The following is a 23,246-nucleotide window of genomic DNA, read 5'->3' as shown; positions in this document are numbered from 1 at the left end:
TCCATCCAAAGTGGGGTGGGGAATGGTGACAACAAAAGATGGGGGGGGGGGGGCAGAGCCACCTTCCAAGCTTGCAGGCCTCGCCTCCCATCCTTGCATCTCTGCCCAGCATCCCTCTGACTGTCCCCTCTCTCCTGAGCTTCAGGCCCCCTCCACTCCAGCAGCAGTGAGAACCACGCTTCTCATTAGGGGCAGGGAGTCTGAGTGGTGTGATCCAGGCAGAAAGAGACAAGGAAGCCACAGAGGAAGAGTTCGTAGTCATTCTTGTCATACATTTATTAAGTGCTTACTGTGTGCCAAGGAGTATGCTGGGGGCTAGGAACAGTAAGAGTGACAGGGAAGAGCCAAGGTCAGCTGCTGAGTTATCAGTGACACTAAGTGACCCTGGTGAACAGAAGAACACACCCTCAGGCCTCACTCTAAGGCTTGGTCTGGGTCTTTGATGTGGCCTGCATTCTGACCTGCCTAGATGCTCCTAGTAACAGAAAGGGACACCATGGGCCTTTCCTTTGCCTCCCGGTGTTACAGCACACAGGCACACCTATACATCTCTCTCAACAGACACACCAGATCACACACTCACACACACTCGCGCGCGCACACACACACACACACACACACACACACACACACACACACGCCTGGCCAAGCAGTCATTCAAAAAGGCGGTATAGAAGTGCCACCCCAGGGCTGGGACTTTAGACACCAAGACTCTTTGGCCAAGCCTCTTACCAAAACGTGAAAGACAAAACAGACAAGGGGACTTAAGGCTTCTCTGTAAGACAAGTTCCGAAGGGACCGAGGTCAGTACCTTCTTTATTTGGCCACCAGTCTGGCATGGTCAGTCCCCTTATGTCAGTGTCCTGTCTGAGAGGGGGTGCCTGGCTCCCCATGCTGTCTGTCTTTTTCCAGGGTCCTGGTGGTTAGGTTTCTGCTGCGTGCTGCACACACTGCTGTTTGTACGACTTACCTACAGGTCCCCTTAGCCACACTGTGAGAGCACAGATGCCTCCATTTTGTGTGAGAAAATGAGACTCAAGCTTTCCCTGGGAATGTAGGGTGGCTGCTAAACCACATGCTTTCCTCAGAGAACAGTCAAGGTTAGGAAATGACCTGCAGTCCTATCTCGGATATATCCATGTTAGAATGACTCACTGCAGGGACCAAGGGGCACAGATGGTGGCTGTGCTGGCAGAGCCATGATACCTTCCACATAGAGGACATTGGCTCTCCTGAACTCAGGAGACTCTGTCCATACTCTAGGGTTCAGGGTGAGTTAGATCATGGGGATACAGTCTCATCTTGACCCTTAATCCAGGGAAGGGCTAGAGCCTGAGAATAAGCAAGCCCTCCCGTAACACTTCGGTGTTCCTGTCCTCACAGCTGAGTCACTACACTTAGGTTGTGCCCTAGTCACTTCACAGATAAGGCACCCTCAATGCCCCAAAGCCCACAACAACCGTACTGCTCTTCCTAGGGAGTCCTGTTGAGGCTGTAACAGCCCCCGTAGTCTTGCTCTGTGAAGAGACAATTGCCGAGCTCTGGAGTTAAAGGTGTGTGCCAGCACCACTGGCTGGCTATGTACAGGTTTTGATCATAACTTCTAGATGTGAGTGCAGGGGGCGGAACACAGGCGGTGGCCCCAAGGGCCTACCTATACTTTGGCTTTAATGAAGGTTGGAGCCAACTGTGAGTAGGCCCTGGCAAAGAGTCATAAGGGGAGAGGACCAGGGGAATCCACCCTAGACCACAAAGGAGGGGCTTCAAGTAAGACTGTCCTCGCCTGGTGAAACCATGAGGTTGGCGTCACTTCCTGTCCCTTCCACCGTGCCTCTCCCTGTGTCTAGCCTGTGCTTCTGTGCCTATCTTGGGGCAACTCCTCTTGGGGTTGAAGGGATCAGGGACTAATTCCTCCAAGGACCCATCAGCCTCCAGGGCTCAAATGACCCTTGTGCAAATAGCTTGCCTCAAACCTGAGAAAGTGTTGGCTCCAAGATATGGAAACCATCCTGAGCTTGTACCCTTTGGGCTCTTTGCTTCCACTAGGAGGTTCTGGCCAAGGGCCTTGGATGCTTTAGTGGCTGAGGGCCACAGCAGAGTCCTCTGGGACTGTTTCTCCAAGCATCTACTCCACTCTAGGTTGCCACCATGATTCAAAGACATGAAAACATGTCTGCCAAGTCAGGGCAGAACAATCCTTGTGACTAGGGAGAACTCATCTGGCTTGCCACACCTCTGTTCTCTGCAACTGGTTCATGGCCCTCATCTTCAAGTACTGTTGGCTCTTTTCCATCCCACATCTAGTTTCTCAATCCTAGGATATTCTCTTACAGAATCACGATCCAAAGTGTGGCCCCCAGTGTTGCTGGGGCTGCACAGCTCATGTCTCATCAACCTGAAGCTATGTCTCTAGCACGAAGGGGCTCTGTCAGCAGTCAGTGTTCCCCCCAAGCTACTCTCCTCCTCACTGGGGCATCTTAACCTCAGGGCAGCACCAGAACCAAACCAAGACACAGCTGAGACCAGCATTCTGCCATCTGTTTTCGTTGTTCTTTTTTAGAAGATCCTTAGATTCTGGGTTGGCTTTGAACTCATTATGTGACCAAGGATGACTTGAACTTTTTTTTTTTTTTCTTTTTTTCGGAGCTGGGGACTGAACCCAGGGCCTTGCGCTTCCTAGGTAAGCACTCTACCACTGAGCTAAATCCCCAGCCCCGAACTTTTTTTTTTTTTTTTTTTGGTTCTTTTTTTCGGAGCTGGGGACCGAACCCAGGGCCTTGCGCTTCCTAGGTAAGCGCTCTACCGAACTTTTAATTCTGATGTCACCACCTCCCAAGTGCTGGGATAATAGGCATGTACTGCCATGCCGAGTTTTATTCAGGGCTCTGTATCAAACCCAGGGCTTTGGGTAGGCTAGGCAAACATGCTACCAACTGAACTACATCCAGACTCAGCCCTAGAGCCAATCAACATTTCCCACAAAGTTCCTACAAGTGGCTATCATGTCACACATGCAGCAAGGGCATGGCTCCTGTGGTTCGTCACCACTCAGCAGCATGCCACAACCTTGTGTGTGAAGCAGGGCTTCAGCTCAGGCTGAGCAAGCCACCCTTTGCCTCCTGGTGCTGGCATTATGGGACTGTGCAACATTTCCACAGCTCTACCATTCTGACAGCAATGCCTAAAACTTCCAATTATTTCCACATCCTTGCAAACACTTGGGTTTTTTTGTTTTGTTTTGTTTGTTTGTTTAAGACAGGGTCTCTTTGACTAGTTCTGGCTCGCCTGGAACTCACAGCATTGTTGGGCTTGAATTCAGAGATCTTTCTGACACCACACCCGGTGCTACACCCAGCTCTAAGGTTCATGGGGAAAGTGCTGTGGGTCCCTGCTGAGAAGAGACAGGTCTGACTTTAACTCTGCATACCTGACTGATGTTTGACTAGACATTTTCACAGACCAGTGTTCTGAGAGATGCTTTGGAAAATATACATACAGTTCTTTTTGGAAACAGAACCTAGGGTCTCAGTCATGTTAAGCATGAGCTCTACCACTGAGCCATGAGAAGCCTCAGAGAAAGACTTCTACTAGCTCACTGTTGTGGGAGTTATGCGTCTAGTGTTTGAACAGATTGAAGCCAAGACCTGGCACTCCACGACCACGACAGAGCCTGTCCTTGGGCTGAGGGCATTTCTGCTGTCTCTACCCTCATTCCACCAGGTGCTACTTACCCTACAACTCTCCTGGAGTCACCATATAACCCTTAGGGTTACAGGGGACAGCAAACAGATATGAAGGCTCTGGATTGGCCTGTGTAGTTGGGATAGCTAGCAGTAAGGACAACCCACACCTCTGCACAGCCCCATTTCCCTGGAGTCTAGGGTAGTCAGGGCTTCTCTTTGCCCATGCCCCTCCCTGGACATATCACTCAGGAAGATGGTGAGCACCTAGGTGCGACTGGGCTGGGTTTGTCACTGGCAGAACATCTACAGTCTCTGACTATGTAGACCTAGACTTCTCCATGTAGACCAGACTGGCCTCGAACTCTCTGCTTGCGTCAGCTTTCCAAGTGCTGGGATTAGAGTGTGTGCCACAATGTCTGGCTTCTTCTTCTTCTTCTTCTTCTTCTTCTTGGCAGAACCTCTTGCCCTGTCTCTCCTCTCAATTATAAAACAGGCACCTACAGTAATCAACTGGTATGTGTGGAGGGCACCCATTACCAACAGGAAAATGGATTTATTGCTTCATAAAAAGAATCATGATAAAATTTAAAGAGAAACCATAAACTTAAAAACCAATGCATCCCTCTTGGCACTCCAAGAGGTCTCAGGGTTTTTAGGAGTTGTCAAGGTAAGATGGGTTAGTGAGCCAGGCAGGCCAGCTAGGCTTCTCCCACATGAGCAGCTCCAGTGTCCTGATGGAGTCTGCCAGCAGGGGGCACTGTGATCACACGGCCATGCACAGGTCCCCATCGTAAAGCAAGGCTGACTCTCCCATTTTGAGCCTGCTGTAGGACTCGCTGGCTTCTGGTCTGGTCCTCTCTGATAAAAGCAGCCTCTGGGGCTAGCCTCCTACCATATATACACATGCACACACACGTACCACAGAAACACACGCCCCTCGGTTACTCACTAATCCTCTTCCCTACTTAGGCTTGGCTCTTCATGTCTACCAGTCACAGCCTTATTTTCACCCCAGAAAAACAGCTGTGTGTGGGTGGAAGGGTGCCCTTGTGGTGTCCCCTTAGCTCCCTTCAGGTTGCAGCCTGGAACAAAGCATGCCAGCAGAGATATACTTCTCCACCTCCTGTGGAAGAAGCCTTACACATGGCTCTTGAGGCTTTGTGTAAATATTCTGCCCCCCACTCCTTCCCTAGCCTCAGACAGGGGGGCTTCTCCTCAGGCCTTCAAGGGAAAAAGGAGCCAGGGACCAGCCACAGGGGGGCGGGTGGGGATGTTGGGATTACAAAGGGGTTAGCACCAACAACAGGAAGCGGGTCCTTCCTTCCTCAGGCAGCCAGACTGGCCAGGGGAGGTAAGGGGCCAAGCTAGGGGAGTGCAGACAGTGCAAGCCTTTGTCCTCAGGTGGGTGTGGTTGGTAGACATGCAGCTCAGGGACAGGTAGTGTGGGTAGAGGATGGCAGGCCCCTCTGCTTTGGCAAGAGGCAGAATCCAGATAAGTGAAAAAGAAAAAAAAAAAAAAAAGATGCTTGCTGGAGAAGTCCCCTTGGCTCCATGGAGACCCAAGACTCCAGAGCCCCTGGGGTGACAGCCAGGCCAGGGCAGCCCAGCTTCTGGCAGTGGGAGGTTCATTTGTCCCAGGCCTTCTCCTGTCCCTCCACACCAGCACTCCACGGCAGGGGCAGGGCTTTTTGAAGAAGTATGGGCTCCAGTGTGGTGAAGGGCAGGATCCAGGGAGCACACGGGATCCTCTGGGGCAGGGAGATGACTGCAGTCAGTCACTGAAGCACAGGCAGGAGGCCACAACTCTGAGGCGGTGGGCGCGGGTGCCCACTACACGAAGGCCTCCCGGTTGGATGAGCCATTGATCTTAAGGAACAGCTTGCTGTCTTCCCTCCTCTGCTGAAGCTGCCTCTCCAGCTGGCGCCGGTAGCAAATCAGGTAAAGTGGCAGGCAGAAACCCAGCATGCTCACGACAAGCAGACCCACGTTCACCTGGGATGGTGGGGAGTGGGCTGTCAGAAGGAGCTCCATTCACACAAGGCAGCACCCTCCCGCACATGAAGGATTGGGGAAGGGAGGGCAGAGAAAAGACTGAAAACTAAAGAGGAGGTTTCAGGAGGTCCCAGCTGTCAATCCACATTCCAGCATCTAAATCCCCCAGTTCTCCAAGTACCACTCAGCAGCCTCCAGGGAATGGGCTGGGACTGGGACCATTCTTTTTTTTTTTTTTTTTCCGGAGCTGGGGACCGAACCCAGGGCCTTGCGCTTGCTAGGCAAGTGCTCTACCACTGAGCTAAATCCCCAACCCCGACTGGGACCATTCTTGACACCTGGATGAGAGTGCTGGTCTTTGGATGGAAAGCCTGGGATTCACCCCAGAATCAGATTCAAAGAGAAGCCATTTTTCTCCTTCTTCCTGGCCACCATCACAAGGGACCCCTGACTGGGTACTGTCCAACATTCCCACACTACCTGTTGTCCTTGGGCCCCACTTCCCAGGAGCAAAATGGAGAGACACCCTGACCCTTCTTACCCACAGAGGATCTCCTCCGAGAGGCCCCATCATGGCCAGAAACAGTGGCTGCTGTAGGAGAGCAAAGAGTGCACTGACCAGGGACTGCAGTCCTGTGAGGCTACCGAACTGTGTGGAGGGGTACCTGTTGGGGTAATGAGACCCATCACAGCCAGCACCATTCACAGGCTTCCCAAGCCCCTCACTGGCCTGGCTTAGGTATGCTGGTAACCAGGGCTGCCTGGAGGCACTGGTGCCTGTAGGGAGAGGTGGGATCAGCCTCAGGATGTCTGGGTGCAGGTCCCTGAGGCTCCAGACTCTGGAGCAAGCCTCTCCCATACTCAGATGTGCCCTCAGCCTGTGGGTGTGGGACGAGCAGGGAGGGAAGCATGGTGCCAGCAGAGTCTGCGGCTTGGGAAACATTCCCGGGAGCAGGTTGGAGGCTGAGCCTGGCTCTGCTGTACCCCTCTCCAGCAGCGTTGCACAATCACGGAAACTCAGCATCACAGCTCTTGCCCGACTCCCTCATACTCTGCCAGGGCAGCCACAACTTCCTCCAGGCCTGGGGGTGTGGGACAAGGCAGGGACAGGCGGACCTGGAATGACCCTGTAGGTTGCTGCTTAAAGAGGGAAGGAGTTCTGGACTTAGTCTTGGGGAATACCAGGCTCTGCCTCAGAGGTATGAGGGAGCTGTATTCATGATCACAGACAGTGGATGACGGAACTAGGGTTTAAATTTCTGGGTCAAGCCCTGGGCAAAAGAGGGAATAACTGTGTAGCTTTTTGGAAAAGATGTCGGTTTCACTGTAGCTGGGGTCCAAGGAGGTTATGGCCAGCGAATGGCCCTCTGAGGCCCTGGGTGAGGACAGCTCAGGACTTTCTGGGACCAATTACTCATGTCACTGCCCCTGCAGAGGACTATTTACACGTTAGTATTTAGCTTCAAGCATTCAGAACCCAACCCTGTCCCAGTGAGCAGTCAGGGACAGCGCCAGGACTTGGCTGAATAGCAATGCCTGGGGCTCAAAGGCACTGACCCTAGCTGAAGCATTTCACTTCGTGTGAAATGCCAAGGCTTGTGGGCACCCAACTGTCTGCCTACTGACTCACCTGCTGTCAGGTGTAGATGATGGCCTTTGTGACACAGACAGCAGAAACCCTAGTACATGTCCCGATACAACATGACACATGCCAGCGGGGCAGGATAGGCAGGGTCTCAGTGCTACCTGCAGTCCCCTCGGGTTGGGGCCACCACACCACCCAGAGCTTCCAGGACTTACACGGCAGCATATAGGCCCCCTACGGCAGAGTGGATGAATCCTCGCACAATTGTGTGCAGGACGAAGGAGAAGATCTGAGGGAGGGAAGGAGGGAGAGCAGAGCATGAGCAGCAGACCCTCAGGACCTCCTCTGTCCTTGCCCTCTGGGTCTGGAGACTTGGGCATAGGAATGGTAGGCACCTGGAGCTGGATGTTACCAGCTCTCTAGTACAGAATGCTCTCTTGTTTTCTTTTGTTCTGCTTTGTTTATTTTTTGTTTTTGTTTTTTGAGGCAAAATCTCACTGTATATCCCTGGCTGCCCTAGAACTGTCTATGTAGACAAGGCTGGCCTTGAACTCACAAAGACCTGCTTGCCTCTGCCTCCACAGTGCTGGGATTAAAGTTATGTGCCACCATGACTGACCCTTGATAAAATGTTTTGCATCGGGCTGGAGAGATGGCTCAGTGGTTAAGAGCACTGACTGCTCTTCCAGAGGGCCTGAGTTCAAATCCCAGCAACCACATGGTGGCTCATAACCATCTATAATAAAGTCTTTAAAAAAAAATGTTTTGCATCATTAAAAAAAAAAATTTGGTAGTCACAGCCTGATACCCACAGGCCTGTATAAATACATATATTTCAATTTCAGTTATGTGTATGAGCGCACCATGTGTGTACCTTGTGCCAGAATACAGAAGATTCCTTGAAACTGTCATTACAGACCGTTCTGAGCACCGTGTGGGTGCTGGGCACTGAACTCAGGTCCTTGCACAAGAGCATCCACTGAATCATCTCTCTAGGTCCTCATTTGTATAATTAAAATAATGTTCTTCCTTTTCTTTTTTTTCAGAGCTGGGGACCGAGCCCAGGGCCTTGGGCTTGCTAGACAAGCGCTCTACCACTGAGCTAAATCCCCAACTCCTTAAAATAATGTAAATTGAGGCTAGAGAGATGGCCCAGCAGTTGAGAGCACAGCTTGCCTTCCAGAGGATCTCATTAGGTTCCCAACACCAGCAAGGCAGCTGACTACTGTCTGCAACCAGGGAGCCTGATGCCTTCTTCTGGCCTTGGTAGACAATGTCCCACATTTGGGACACAGAGTTATACATGTAGGTAAAACGCCCACATGCACAGGAAAAGATATTTTAAGGTCTTTTTTTTTTTTTTTTTTTTTTTGGACAGGGTTTTTCTGTGTAGTCAGACCATGGTGGCCTTGAAATCACAGAGATCCTCCTGCCTCTGCCTCCTGAGTGCTGGGATAAGCTTTTCTCTTTGAAATATATTTCACGTATGCACGTGTGCTATGTGGAGGTCCTGCTCCCAGGAGTGTGGGTAGTGGAAGGGCCAGGGCTACTCCTGACAGTGGCAGCACTGAGAAAGGCGCTGCAGATGTGGGTTTGCACAGGCTCTGTCTCCTTCAGATGCACCGCTGCCTTTTCAGAAGTAGCCTTCGATGAAAACCAAGTTAGCAAAGAGCAGCAGTGACTGCCGTGCACTGAACATCCTCCCTCCATCAGACAAGATGGTCAAGATAAGGATGTGAGAGGATCTCCCCACCTGGAAGTGACGCAAGTCTCCCAGGGCTTACTCTAGTCAGTCTGTACACAGTACCAGCACGTACGTGTGATAGTGCCTGTGGGTGTCCACACCTGTGTGCTCAACATAGCTCGACACCTGGCACCTTGTAAACAAAGAGCCTCTTCGTTTCCAGAGCTGGTGTGAGACGATGATGCACTTGGGCTACGCCCACTGGAAGCAATGCTATCAAGTGCATTCCTTCACCTTGTAAATCTGGGACCCGGGCCCAGACAGACTGTACAATGTTTTCACAGACCAAAGGGTGGGGGCAGGTGCAAAGTCTACTTGGCTTACAAACTCAGCAAGTTGGGTTTTAGAAAACTCAGAAATCTAGTGCGGGGCAAAGCATGGAGGTACGTTCTTGGAATCCTAGCACTTGAAGGGCTAGGGTAGAAGGATCAAGTCTGAGGCCAGCCTGGGCTACAGAGAAACTCTGTCTCAGAAGACGAGAGAAATCTTGTATAAAGGAATTAAACCTTTGAACCCTGACACCAAGCCGGGCCCAGTCATTGTCTGTTCTCTCCAGGATCCCAGTCATGTGGACACTGCTGTCTCCGCCATTGAGAGTGCTGGGGTTGCAAGTGTACACCACCACACCCACCCAGCCTTGGCCAAAACCTCTACAGACATCAGATTTCAACTGTCTGAGGAAATGCAAGACCATACAGTTCCAGGAAACAGACGATGGTGGTACCCATGGCATGCAAGGTGCCCGAGGACAGAGAAGAACAAAGCCTTCTTGGAGAAGAGTCCTGTGAAAGAAGCCTGGTGTTCACAGCTCACCGTCCTTCTCAAGCCCTGGGCTGTGGAGTGGAGGAGGCTAGGTGGACCCCAGCAAATATTGGTGGATGGCCAAACTGAGTGAATACGCGTTTTAGTCTCTAAAAACCCCTCATTTGTGTCCCGTCCCCAACATGGTCTTCCCTCTCCCCACACATACCTGTAGAGGCAGATTAGGAATGAGGCAGGTTACCCCAAAACCCACGAGCAGCACGTTCGTAAAGGCGAAGGCCCGCATGGCATTGGTGATTTTCTGAATCTGCCTGTCTCGCTTCTGCTTCTTTTCACCTCTGTAGAGAAGGGCACACAGGACTTAGGGTGGAAAAGGTGGGCCCTCTCCAAAAAGTCAAGACTTCAGGGATCCCAGTATGTGGGATGACTGATCCCAGGCCACTCAGCCACAACTTAGCCCAGCAGGAGGACACTGTCAGGGCTGCTGTCTCAGTTGAGTGGAGGCTGATTCAAATGGAAGCTCTCACAGCTGAGAAGATAGCTTCACCACCCTCATCCCCACCCCACCTTCCCACTCTCACTCCCTACCCCTCACAGCCCTGCTTAGTGAGCCTGGATGGCAGGGAGGGGGAGGAGCAGGAGCACCCCTGCGAGGAGGACCAGCAAAGCCTCAGTGCACCGGTATCCTGCAGGAAGCTGGTAACAAGCCAGATAAGGGAGTGCAGTGTGTTGGTTTCGCCTTGTGGGGCAGGACAGGGTGAGGGGAACAAATACACAGCAGATGGAACCAGGATGGCAAATAGCCTTTTGGCTCTAGGGCCTAACCTAGATAACAGAGAGTCTCTGTAATTATTTCCTTGTGGATTAACTATTACTGATTCCAGCCACGCCACCCACACTGAAACCCCACGGATGATCACAGGACAAACAGCAAAAATGCGAAGGAAGGCAGCAATTCTGGGCCCACCGCTTTAACTTTACCGCCTCTGGAAGAAGCCTCAAACACCTAGCCCTGGTCCCCTCATCTGTAAAGTGGGTACAATGCTAACACACATTGCATCATGGTACTAAAGCTGAACCGAGACATTGTGTGTTAAATGCTTGGCGGTGAGCCTGACACAATAAATAACAGCCTATCATGTGACGGGGCTGTAGACTACAGCATTTAACTCATCCTCTGATCTCAGAGCCCAGCCCTTCCATAAAGCAGGACTCCAGAGGCTTGTTTAATCTTCGTAGTCAGCACATCATTAGCACGCTCAGTTAGAGCGGCCTACAGCTCAAGTGTGGAATGAACCCCAGTGGCAAGTGGCTTTAAGATAGCCCCCTTGTGGGGCTTGTGCCAGTGACGTGAGTGACAGCCTGCAGCCCTGGGCTTCCTCTGCTTTCATCTAGCTCAGCATCTCCCAACATCATCCTATCAGAAAATGTCCACAGAGGTGGGAACAACAGGTGTGGAGCTTGCAAGGGTCCCTCCTGCCCACCAGGCCCTGCCTGATATCTATCCTAGCTGTCTGCAAGTTGCAAGTGGGCTGTGGCCTACGTACTGAGCGCCATCTTTCTCCTCAGGCTCCTCAGAAGTATCTTCACACTCTTTTAGCCTCCAGTCCATGATGTAGCCGATGACAGGAGCCGTCAGCAGGCAGAGCAGCTGGAGTGCGCCGAAGATGGAGGTGTAGAGGGCAACTGGGGAAGAATACAGCATGTCACGGGAGCACCGGGCACAGCCCTGGGGAGGCTTGAGTGGACTCTATGGGTCTTCAGAGTCTGCCTTGCAACCTCTTGGTCACTGTGGGTTGCAGGGAACCTACAGACCTGAACTTCTCAAATCAAAGCTAGAACAAAGGCCAATTTTCTGCTCTAAGCATCTGCTGCTTCCTCAGAAACAGCTATTGAAATCCAGCATGTCACAATGACCCACCCTCCAAAGTCTCAGGAAGTCACTCTGACTTGGAAACCACAAAGTCACCAATGTCCATAACTGGGGCTTTATATGTGACTGACCATTCTTCTCTGCCCCCAGGAAGGCACCACTCCCAGAGACTCAGATGTCAGGGCTTCTATCTTCAAAGAGACTTAAAATTAAAGAGGTGGGGGACAAAAAATAGTTGACCACTGAATGTTCTACCCTTACCCCACCAGTTGAGTCAAGAGGGATGTTTGTTATTTGAGGCAAGAAGCCTGTGGGCTGAGCAGAGGGTACTGAGGAGGTGTAACGTTCCCTGACAATGCCCCTGGCTTACCAGTCGCCATCACTTCATCGAGAGTGCAAAGGTGGAAAAGCAGAAAGGAGAGGGGTCAGTGGCAGAAGGTACGAATGAGACAGGACAACATATACCCCGCTTCCTGAGAGTCCCTCTCCCCCAGAGCACTCAATGAAGGCCTCGCCCACTCCAGCTCCAGGTTGGATGTGAAAGAGAGCCCAGCCCAGCTGATATTCCCCTGGCTGCTCATCATGAGCAGGCTGGTGTGTCAGACCTATAGCCCCGGTCTGGGCACCATGATGAGGAAGTGGTATGTTAAAGGCAGAAGGCCGGGTAGACTCAGAGTTCTACCATGTGGCCCTGTAGGAGAGCTGCTCTGTCACTGTTACCTCCTGCTGCACTCAGAGAGAAGGAAAGGTCAAAGGATCCGTGCCAGGCATGTAGTCATCTGACACTAGTCTCCCTAGACCGTCAGTCAGGCTTCCTCCTTCAGCTCCCTGACCCCACGCAGCCCTTCTGAGCAGAGCTAGGTCTGTGAGTGCTGGAGATGAGAGGAACATAGCGCCTGTCTACTAGAATCCAGACTTCTCCTGAGCCCCTCTACTTCTTGAAGCTGACAGGTTTTTTGTTTGTTTGTTTTTTAGATAAGGTTTTATTGTGTAGCCAAACTGGACTGGAAATCATAATCTTCCTGCCTTACTCTGCCTAGCACCTGAGATTGTGGGGGTGTATCAGAATTGCCATTTTTTTTTTCCTGTTTTGTCTTTTTTGTGTAGCCATGGCTGTCCTAGATAGAACTCTCTCTGTAGACCAGGCTGGCCTTGAACCCACAGAGATTACCTGCTTCTGCCTGAGTGCTGGAATTAAATCCACAGGGGAAGAAGAGAACCAACTCCTGACCACTGTGCTCTGACTTCCTCATGAGCAGCAAGCATCTCTGCCTGCTGAGCTGGTACCAACAAAAGATTTTTATTTAAGTGAAATACCAGAAGATTAAGCTGAGTACGATGGTAATTCCAGTCCCTGGCTGAGACAGGAGGATTACCTACTACTATCTGAAGCCAACCGGTCTACTAAGCGAGTTCCACGCCAACCTAGCCTATCACATCTCAACAACAACAACAACAACAACCAAACAAAACAAAAAGAAAAAAACCCCAAAAATGTTCTACTACGTAGGGTGACCCACACTTATAGTCATAGCTACAGGAGACTGAAGCAGGAAGGTACCTGAGAGGCTAAGCAAAGCAGCAAGCAAGACTCATCCAGATACGCTCTCCCTAACCCGTGCGGGCCTCCAATGTGCTCTGCAATCTCTGACGACTTTGAACATCTTTCTACTCCACCTCTGGAGTGCTGGGATCACAGGCAGTCATCACTGTGCCCGCCGATTTAAGTGGTGCAGGTGTCATGAACCCTAAGAAAGCATTCTACCACGTGAGCCACATTTTTGCTCAAGACTCTTTAAAAAAAAAAAGTTCCAAGGGTATAATGTCAGGAAATTATTGCCAGACAGTGGTGCACACACCTTTGATCCCATCAGCTCCTGAGAAGCAGAGGCAGGGGAATCTCTGCCCTGGCTTACCAGTTGCCATCACTTCATCGAGAGTGCCATTGGAGGCCAGCCTGGTCTACAGAGTGAGTTCTAAACCAGCCAGGGCTACATAGAGAAACACAGTCTCGAAACAAACAAATAAAAAAGTCAAGAAATTATCACTGGATTAAGCAAAGTTTAAGGCCATTTTCTCCCATAAGGACCACGAGGCCATCACTGTGCCCCATGATTTTCTTGCTTATTACATTAGGCTTCTTTCCACTTTTCCCCTCCACCGAGAAGCCATGAGGTGCCTGGAGTGTTTCCCTCTGTGAAAGCAGGCCTTCCTGTCTCTGCGGAACACTGGTATGTTGACTCCTTGCAAGGACTGCGTTATCTTTCCCTTGGTAAAAACAAGTTAGCCAACAAAAGAAAGCGGCAGGCTGGTGAGACTGCCGACAGAGAGGATTTGCCTGTGTGTTTGTCCTGCCTGCTCAGGATGACTAAAGCTGAGTCAGCCAGGCCCTGGGGAAGTACTGACTTTCTCTGCGAAGCAAAGCCCCTTGTCAGCTCGAGACCTGCTGCTGTTTTCCTGTGGGTTATCAGTTCTGTTTCCCAGAGTGAACAAGCCTCAACCAGAGTACTTCGTTCCTGAGAAGCTTGTTTTCCCTAGTTCCCAGGGAGGGACATCGATCAGAGTGGGCCCTCACTGGACCCTGAGTCCTCAGTTGGGACAAAGGTCCTCCCTCAGCCCCCAGGATGTCCAAATGCCAAGCCAGTCCCTTCGGATCAGGGATGTGACTGTGTGACTGGGTGGGGCTGGTCTTCTGCTCTGAGTAGTGTTTTCAGCACTGTCGAAGCCCTCCGCCCTCCCCAGTGGCACTGGAAACATTCATCGCATGCCCTAGACACAGTGCTATTTCAGTCCTCTCCCTTCTTAGCCGGGAAACCCCTGATGTGGACATGAGGGAACAGCTCAGCCCCGACAAGTTAGCAGGCCTGCTGATCTGGGTCACACAGTACGTCAGCTGGAGGGGATGGAGGGATTTGTTGGGCTGGTGAGAGTAACAGCATTGCCCTACCCTGGAGGGATGCATCAAAGGCGGCCCAGGGCACACTTACCTGTCTTCTGGTCCCCGCTGACCAGGAACTCAAGGATGCTGTTCATGGCCCCCATGTAGAAGATGAGTCGTAGCTGTGTGACACACATCGTGACCAGGCTGAGCAGCAGGATGGGGCTGAACACACTGTGCATGAACGAGGGGGCTGCTGTGGAGAGGGAAGAAGCCTCAATGTGTGGACTCTGCTGGAGGTGAGGGACAGCAAAGAGCCCTGCTGAGGTCTATGGTCTTGACGCTCATCAGCAGACTCCCTAAGCTCTGTGTATGTGTCTGTCCCCCTTTAAGACAGACTAGGCATGCGGTGAGAGGATACCCAGAGGATACAGAGCCTCAGCCAGTGATTCCGGATCAAGGGGGCTGTGGGCTGCACCTGCAGTGTAAGTGTGGATAACCCTCCCCCTGCCCCCAGACCTCTTGGGCCAACCTGGAAGGGGAGAGTTGTGCTCTGGGTACCTGCAGCATCCGGCTGGCACTTAACCTCCAGGTCCACGGTGGATAGACACAGCTTGTGGCCCTCCTGCAGGGCAGCTTGCTCCTTGGCAGTCCTCATGGAGCTGCCCACGCTCAGCCGGCGCCCCACTGTGGTCACCTGCTTGTAGAACTGCTTCCCTGTGATCTTGTGGTCAAAGCCTAGCCAGCTGAACTTGATCTTCACCCTAGCAGCCACAGGGAGGGTGTTTGTTGGTTGCTGCCTGGGACTCTGGCTGGTGTGAGGGTAGGGCAGAGAACATGCCTAACTTACGAGTAGTCCATGTCCTCTGGTCCTGGGAAGGGCTCTAGTGGCCAGTTGAAGAAACAGTTGAGGAAAACCAGGCCAGAGCAGCCAGCCCAGACCACTAGGATGACGATGAAGGAGGCCCCAGCGTCATAGATGAGCTGTCAGGAGAGGGAGCAGTGTTATCAGTGAGAAGGCAGAATGAGCACTGGGCAGGGGACAGTTGGGAAGCACTCACAACGCTGGGCTGAATAAAAAGGCACAATCCTGTGAGCTGAGCTGTTTGGCTATTAGAACCCCCATGTCCTGATAATCTCAACCTGTCTGAACCTAGAATCCAATCTGAACCAAATGTCACCATCTTAAGAGGTGACCGAGTGGGGTTGGGGATTTAGCTCAGTGGTAGAGCGCTTGCCTAGCAAGCGCAAGGCCCTGGGTTCAGTCCCCAGCTCCGAAAAAAGAAAAGAAAAGGAAAAAAAAAAAAAAAAAGAGGTGACTGAGTTATCGCTGTCATGTCTGTCTCTCTGGGTCACAGTAATCAGCACTGGCTAAGGTTTTTCTGCTTCTTCTGAAGGTTTCTCTCTGTTTTAAGACAAATTCTGTATAACTCTGGTCAGCCTCAAACTCTTGATCCTCCTGCCTCTACATACAGAGTGTTGGGCTCACAGGCAGCCTGGCTACTCTGCTTGACTGTCTAGTTCTCCCAGGATAGGAACTTGCCAGCCCTGTCCACTGATATCTCTCTAGCCTTTAAGTACACACAGGGCAGGTGCTCCAGACACTCGGAAGACCAACTGACGCAGCTCCTTTGGCTCCTCTGTGAAACAGGTGTTGATGCTACACTGGGAGAGTGCTTCGGCCAAGGTTAGTGATGATCCTGGCAGCGGGCAGAGGGCAGAGGGCAGAGGGCAGAGGGCCAAGCATTTTAGCACCAATGACTACTTTCTTTTCTTAAGTACCAGAAATTGAACTTGGGGCCTCCTGTGTGCTTGCCAACTGTCTACCAATAAATTTTACTCATGGCCCTTTTAGAGACAAGTAGAGACTAACTTGCCCAGGTTGCTCTTGGACTTTCCATCCCCTCCTGCCTCAGCTTCCTTAGTCATGAGTGCAGGCCTGTGCCCCTAGGCTTATTTTTTTTGCTTTGTTTTGTTTTTTTAAGATTTATTTATTTATTATATATGAGTACACTGTAGCTGTCTTCAGACACACCAGAAGAGGGCATCAAATCTCATTACAGATGGTTGTGAGTCACCATGTGATTGCTGGGATTTGAACTCAGAACCTCTGGAAGAGCAGTCAGTGCTCTTAACCACTGAGCTATCTCTCCAGCCCCCATAGGGCTGTCTTGATCATCCCCATTTCTTCCCAGACCCAATGTGAGAGTCTTCTAAGTGCCTTAGCATGTATCTGCCCAGCTCCCTAGGTGGAGGCTGTCACTTATACCCAGAAGCCAAGGAGCTTCTGCTTCCTCCAGGAGTAAGAAGTTCACAGGGTGACTGGTCAGATTCCTACCACCCAGCACACGGACCCCAGGGTTCCCAGCCTATATCTGAGGACCCCTCTTTTCATCACAGCACCCCATAGCCCTGAAGTGGGCTTCATCTTGATGCCAGTGCTTGGGGAGAGAAGAGCTCTTGGTAACACCCTGACAGAGCAACAGAAGAGGGGAGGGACCCGAGCCTAGGAGATTCTGAGCCTAGGCTTCTTCCTGATGCCATGTGACTTCCACGGGCTCAGAATCCTGCCTGGGAGGGAAACAGCTGAACCAACTTGGCGGACGGACAGCGGAGCTCTGGCTAATGGGCAGCAACAGCCCAACATCAACAGGCAAGTTCCCTCACCCTACCTTCCCTCCCCAAGGCAGGCTGGGGTCACACACCACAGAACAACACTCAAGCTCTCCTCTTCCAGGGCCCAGGGGTTTTCTTTTCTCTTGCTCCCGTGGTGCCAGGTGCATCCTGCCTAGGTGGGAGGGGCAGTTAAGGGGCCACCCCTTAGTGTTCACAATGACGTCTCTCTGCAGAGACTGCAGTGGCCTAGGTAGAGGCCTCTGCCTAGGGGCTAGGAAAAAGCCTGTTAGGAAGTGGAGAGACATGGGCTGGTCACACCCTCACCTTGATTCCCGGGAAGGTAACTGCTGAGGAAGCGTAGGATCCGATCATCAAGGCAATAAATGTGGACCGAAGGTCACCGAACATATTGGGCAGCTGAGGGGATGGATGGAAGAAAGGCAGGCTTAGGTCACAGGTACATCTCACCTTTTGACATTGTGACACAACACCGTCATCTGCAAATTCATACCAGAGAGCTACGCAATTGAGCTTACAAGAACACCAAGGAGGGTCTAAGTAAGCTTTATGACTTGGTGTTACGCTGTATTCATAGCTGTCCAGGGCTGAGTTGGAATCACCTTAGGGAGAAGGGAAGTGAGCAGCTAGCAGTGGCCAGGCCGAGCCTCAGTTACTCTCCCTCTGTGGAATTCACAGAACAGCAATCTAGGCAACTGCCACGAATCAATGGCAAGTTTTCTTTCCTTCCCAGACAGAGATGGAGAAAAGACAAGACTGTTTGCAAACTGCCTCACCACTCCTGACACAGACCGGGGCCCTTACCATAGTTGCTGTGTTTGAAGGAGGTGGCAGAGAGCAGAACCGTGAGCCTTAAGCACCCCTCAAAGGAAGAAAGCCCGTTAAAAATAAGAATCTATTTGGGGAATGAGTGTCATTTTATAAATAAAAATATCAGCGTCCCAGAAAGACCAGATGTCAGCAAAAGCTGCTTTTGGTTTTGAGAGTATGTTTCCGGAAGGTGCCAATCACGGTCCTAACAAGACAGGTGGTTCCCCAATTCCTGCCTGAGTTGTTTAGTGTAAGTAGAGGATTTGTTCCAACTTGACACTAGCCTGGGAGACACCTAGCACCTCCAGAACGCCAGGATTAGGAAGGCTCTGGCTGTTTTTAACACGACCACTCTGAGCATGGGTGCAAAGCAAGACCAGGCCCATCTGAGATGACTTCAAGGCCAACCCTCAGTGATTCTGTGGAAACTCAGTCCTGCTAAGACACCACAACCTGAGCTGGGCCCATGGCTCAGGAGTTACGAGTGCTTATCGCTCTTTCAGAGGATCTGGGTTTGGTTGTCAGGACTGACAGGGTAGGGAGTTCACAGTCATCCTTCAACACCTTCTTCTGGCCTCTGTGTACTGCATACACCATGTACATACACTCATACACAGGGACAAAGCACTCATACAAATAAATAAAATAGCTTACAAAAATGCTAGGCATAGTGGTAAGCACCTTTAATCCCAGCACAAAGGAGGCGGAGGCAGGCGGATCTCTTGAGTTTGAGGCCAGCCTGGTCTACGGAGTGAGTTCCAAGACAGCCAGGGATACACAGAGAAACCCTTTCTAGAAAACCCCAAAAAACTAAGCACGGATGGATTTCAACTGGCGCAAAGCAAGCTCTGCCCACAAGCAGCCCCGTGTCTTCTTCCAGCTCAGGAGCCTGTTACCATGTCATCAACAGCGCTCTTGGTGCTGGGGACATTCTCAAGAGCTATGTCCACCTATCTCACTAAATTCATCTAGTGAGTGTGGGCCTAGGCAATGTTCCTCTCTTATTGTCCGGGGTCCTTTTTGTTTAATCATCATGACTATGGCCTAAGCACACTCAGGAGCCCAGCACTCAGGCCTCTGATGGCCAAAATCTTAGGCCATCAGAGGCTCACAGCAAGACCCTATCAAGACTAGAGAAGGCCGCTGCAAGCCCATTTCTCTATACCAAAGTGGGTTAGCTGTGACACTATGCCTGTCTCTCATTTTTTGCCTGGTTTTGCTCTTGATTAAATAAATAAGCAATGGATATTAAAAAATGAGCATAAGGGGTTGGGGATTTAGCTCAGTGGTAGAGCGCTTCCCTAGGAAGCCCAAGGCCCTGGGTTCGGTCCCCAGCTCCGAAAAAAAAGAACAAAAAAAAAAAAATGAGCATAAAAGTATTTAATGTATATGCTCCAAGATAGACAGAGGCAGAGGCCAGCTTAGTCTACATAGTTAATTTCAGGCCAACAAGGGTTACACAGCAAGATCCAGACACAAACAAACAAACAAAAAACAAAGGGAAGCGGGTGAGTGTGGCAGTGCACACTTTCAATCCCAGCATTTGGGAAGCAAAAGCAAGTGGATTTCTGTGAGTTGGAGGCCAACCTGGTCTACATAACAATTTTCAAGACAGCCAGGGCCACAGAGTGAGGCCCTCTTGGAGTAAATTGCAGACAGACAGACAGACAGACAGAGTGATGGCTCCTGGGTAAAGGCACTTGCTGCCAAGGCTCACAACCTGAGCTCAAGCCCTAGGACCTACATGGGGGAAGGAGAGAACCAACTCTCACAAGCCATCCTCTTACCTCCAGAGGTACATGCGTATACACACACACAGACCCACTAGGGTGGCTGTTCTAAGTTAGACAGTAACAAGTATTGGTGAGAACCAGGAGGAGCTGGCATAAGCTTCCAGGAGAAACTTGAAGCTACAGCCACTTTGGAAACAGAGATGGTTTTTCAAACAGTTGAAACAAAACAGTCACATGACCAGGACATTCCACTCCTAGGTACATTCATTCCTAAGAGAAGTAGGAGCATGTGCTGCACATGAATGTTTGGGACAGCACTCTTCATAAGAGCAAAACACGGAAACCCCTAATGTCCATCAAGATGAACAGATAAACGAAAGTTATATACATAATTACAGAACGGAGACCGGACATGCTAACCAGGTGTGGACCTGGGAGACGTAAGCTGAGAGAGAACAAAGCCAGCACAGGAGAGCGCTCCTGGAGAGCACTGCTCCTTCCAGCACCGGCATGGCAGCTAACAACCACCGCAACTCCAGTTCTAGGGGGTTTGACACCCTTTATTAGACCCCTGGATGGCACTGCACACATGTGGTATACATACATACACGCATGCACGCAGGCAAAATACCTTTACACATAAATAATGTTTTCTTTAAAAGCACAAGTTATATGGATCCATTGCATGAAATGTCCCATAGACAAATCCAAAAAGACAAAGAGGAGATCCACGACTGGCAAAGGCCAGGGCAGAGAGGGAGGACTGCCAGAGGGTACAGGACTTCTGTTGGGGTGGTGAGGGTGAATAAAGTGACTGCACACCTCTAAATACATTAGAGCTCACTAAATGCACACTTTAGGTGAAATGGATGGTATGTGAATTCTAGGTCAGTAATGCTTTTCAGAATATTAGTAAGAAGCAGGATTGTGTTGGGGGGCAGTACCACAGGACTAAAAAGGAACATTAGCAAGGGTGACCAGCTAAGTTTCCTCCCAAGTTCTTAGCACACAAATAGCTTTTTCTCTTTGGTTTAGACTTTCTGAGAAGGGTAGGAAGGGGACATGTGATGGGCATAGGGGACATGTGACAGGCATAGGAGACCTAGGAAGCATGAGGTGGTCAGGTATGCATGAGCTTGCCCAGCTGGGCACGAAAGGTAACTGGGCTGGCTGTATGCCTGCTTGGAAGACACTGTAACTCAAAGACACACTCGGTTCCCAAACGCACGTAGTCAGGCAGCAAGGCATACCTGTAGGAAAGGCATCCACCCTGGGGAGAATCCAGAGATGATACCTGCCTATGTGGAAAAGGAAAACAGATTCTGGTCCAGTCAGGACAAGTGAAGAAAGGAAGAGATCAGAGGGGTCAGAAGAGCAGCTGAGGCCAAAGGCCTGTCCTCCTTCAGGCCGGGTCAAGCCAGGGAGGGGGACAGGGACACTGAGCATGAACTCATTTGCACATGACTATTATGTCTTTAGGAAAAATTCTCCACATCAGAATCAGCCCTGGACAGAACCTCTTCAAAGGGGCTTGCAAACACACCAGAAAAGCAGACCAGGAGTTGGTTGGCCCTTTTCTTTCTCCTTTTAATCCTTACCTAGGATAGTGGCCGGCATAACAAGGGCTTGAGGTGGATGGTGTGCCCCTGCTCTGATCTCCTTAGACGACTCAAGGACAAAAGAACAGGTTCACCTGTTGGTGATGAAACCATTTGCCCTGGGCGGGATCAATGGCAGCAGTGAAATTATCCTTCTGCTCAACCTGCCTGCAGCATTCCTTTTCTGATTTCTTCTGAGACAAGGTCTCCTGTGATCTTTTGGTCTTGCTACCCTCCATTCCTCATCCCCCACCCCAATCTCCCAACATGCTGGTTATTACCATTACCCGAATAGGCCACCACACCCAGCATCCTACCTGGAAGAGTGTTACCAAACCAAGAAAACCCATGTTATTTTGGTCAGAATGCTGCTCCTAGGGCAGCACAGGGCCTCAGGGCAAACCACATCAGTTTCCTGCCAACATCTATGTTGTGTACTTTAAATTATGAATATTTTTCCTGGTTAGAAAAGGAATGCATATCTATTATAAAACATCTGGAACAAAAAGACAACTTGTGGGAGTTGGTTCTTTTCCTCCCACCATGTAGATCCTAGGGATTGAACGTGGGTCATCAGGCAACATACTGCTGTATAAACCTTTTCCTTTTTTCTTTTTTTTTTTTCTTTTTTTTTTTTTTTTTTTTTCCGGAGCTGGGGACCGAACCCAGGGCCTTGCGCGTGCTAGGCAAGCGCTCTGCCACTGAGCCAACTCCCCAACCCCAACCTTTTCCTTTTTTAAAAAGTAACTAACTGTGCTATGTTGCCTACACTGGTCTCGAACTCCTGGGCACAAGTAATTTTCCTGCTTTAGCCTTTCAAACAGCTGAGACCACACAATGGCACCACTGTATCCAACTAACCTTTTTTCCCCTGCATTTTTTTTTTTTCCTTTTTCCAAGATAGGGTTTCTCTGTATAGCGGCCCTACCCTCGAAACTCATGTAGATCAGCCCGCCTCTGCCTCCCCAACGCTGGGATTTAAGGCGTGCACCACCACATCCAACTTCTTTATTCCCTTTTTTTGTTAGCATTTTATTTTATTCTATGTGTATGGGTGTTCTGCCTGCAAATAAGTCTATGCTCCACTTGCGTACCAGATACCCAAGGAGGCCAGAAGGTGCTGGATGCCCTGAAAATGGAGTTGCAGACGGTTGTGAGCCACCATGTGATGTGGGTGCTGGGGATTGAACTGGGGTCCTCTAGAAGGGCAGCCAGTGCTCTTAACCACTGAGCCATCTCTCTAGTCCCTCCACACTGTTGTTTCTTTTGTTTATTTTTAAGATAGTGTGCCATGTAGCCCAGGTTAGCTTCAAATATGCTATTAGGGTCTGGGGAGATAATTCTCTGCCACTGCCTCCTAAGAGCTGGGATTGCAGGCATGCGTCACAGCTCTTCCCCTCTAACCCGATATATTATTATAAAGTGTTTTCTAAGATTTACTCTTCCTTTCTGACACAGTCTGAAATGACTGCCTAGTGCCTGCTTGCTTACATGGTCTATAATTTAGGAAACCACGTCTCTGGTTTTAGAGCCTAAGTCCTTTTATATTTATTCATAAAAGGATTTCTGTCATGGGATGAAAGGGTGAGTCGTGGTCCGAGAGGGTCAGCTCAGTGGTAGAGTCCTCACCTAACGCGAAGTCCTAGGCTTAATCTGTAACACTGAAAGGAGGGTTTGAGGAAGGAGGACCGGAGGAGGCACAGCAATATGTGTATGAGCATGTTCTAACGAGACCTACTATTTTGTATGCCAACTAAAATATTAGTAAAAATAAATCAAAAACAAAAGTCAGGCATCCTATATGATCACATATAAGTATGTTTTTCCTTGTCATTTAATTTCCTCTTAATGTATAATTTTGTTTTTGAGGCAGGGTTTCCGTGTAGCCCTGGCTATCCTACAACTTGCTCTGTAGACCAGGCTGGTCTCAAACTCAGAGATCCCCCTGCCTCTG

General features: G+C 50.4%; 1 protein-coding gene across 11 annotated transcripts in view; it reads right to left on the bottom strand.

Moving 5' to 3' along the window:
- Positions 1-251: 251 nt before the first annotated feature.
- Slc43a2 (solute carrier family 43 member 2) overlaps positions 252-23,246 on the bottom strand; it is a 45,391-nt gene continuing 22,396 nt past the window's right edge. For 4 of the 11 annotated variants that reach the window (NM_001439656.1, XM_087570569.1, NM_001105812.2 and 1 more), the window contains 9 exon segments: positions 252-5,675; positions 6,217-6,340; positions 7,476-7,549; positions 9,975-10,104; positions 11,314-11,452; positions 14,627-14,773; positions 15,079-15,281; positions 15,368-15,501; positions 17,458-17,550. In NM_001439656.1, coding sequence (NP_001426585.1) covers positions 5,514-5,675; positions 6,217-6,340; positions 7,476-7,549; positions 9,975-10,104; positions 11,314-11,452; positions 14,627-14,773; positions 15,079-15,281; positions 15,368-15,501; positions 17,458-17,550 — 1,206 coding nt within the window. In that variant the 3' untranslated portion in view covers positions 252-5,513. 11 annotated transcript variants of the gene reach the window in all.

Source organism: Rattus norvegicus, chromosome 10, assembly GCF_021556685.1.
Source record: "Rattus norvegicus strain SHRSP/BbbUtx chromosome 10, alternate assembly SHRSP_T2T, whole genome shotgun sequence".
NCBI classification, from domain to species: domain Eukaryota; kingdom Metazoa; phylum Chordata; class Mammalia; order Rodentia; family Muridae; genus Rattus; species Rattus norvegicus.
The sequence above is the reverse complement of the archived record's forward strand: the minus strand, read 5'-3'. Positions and strand labels throughout refer to the sequence as shown.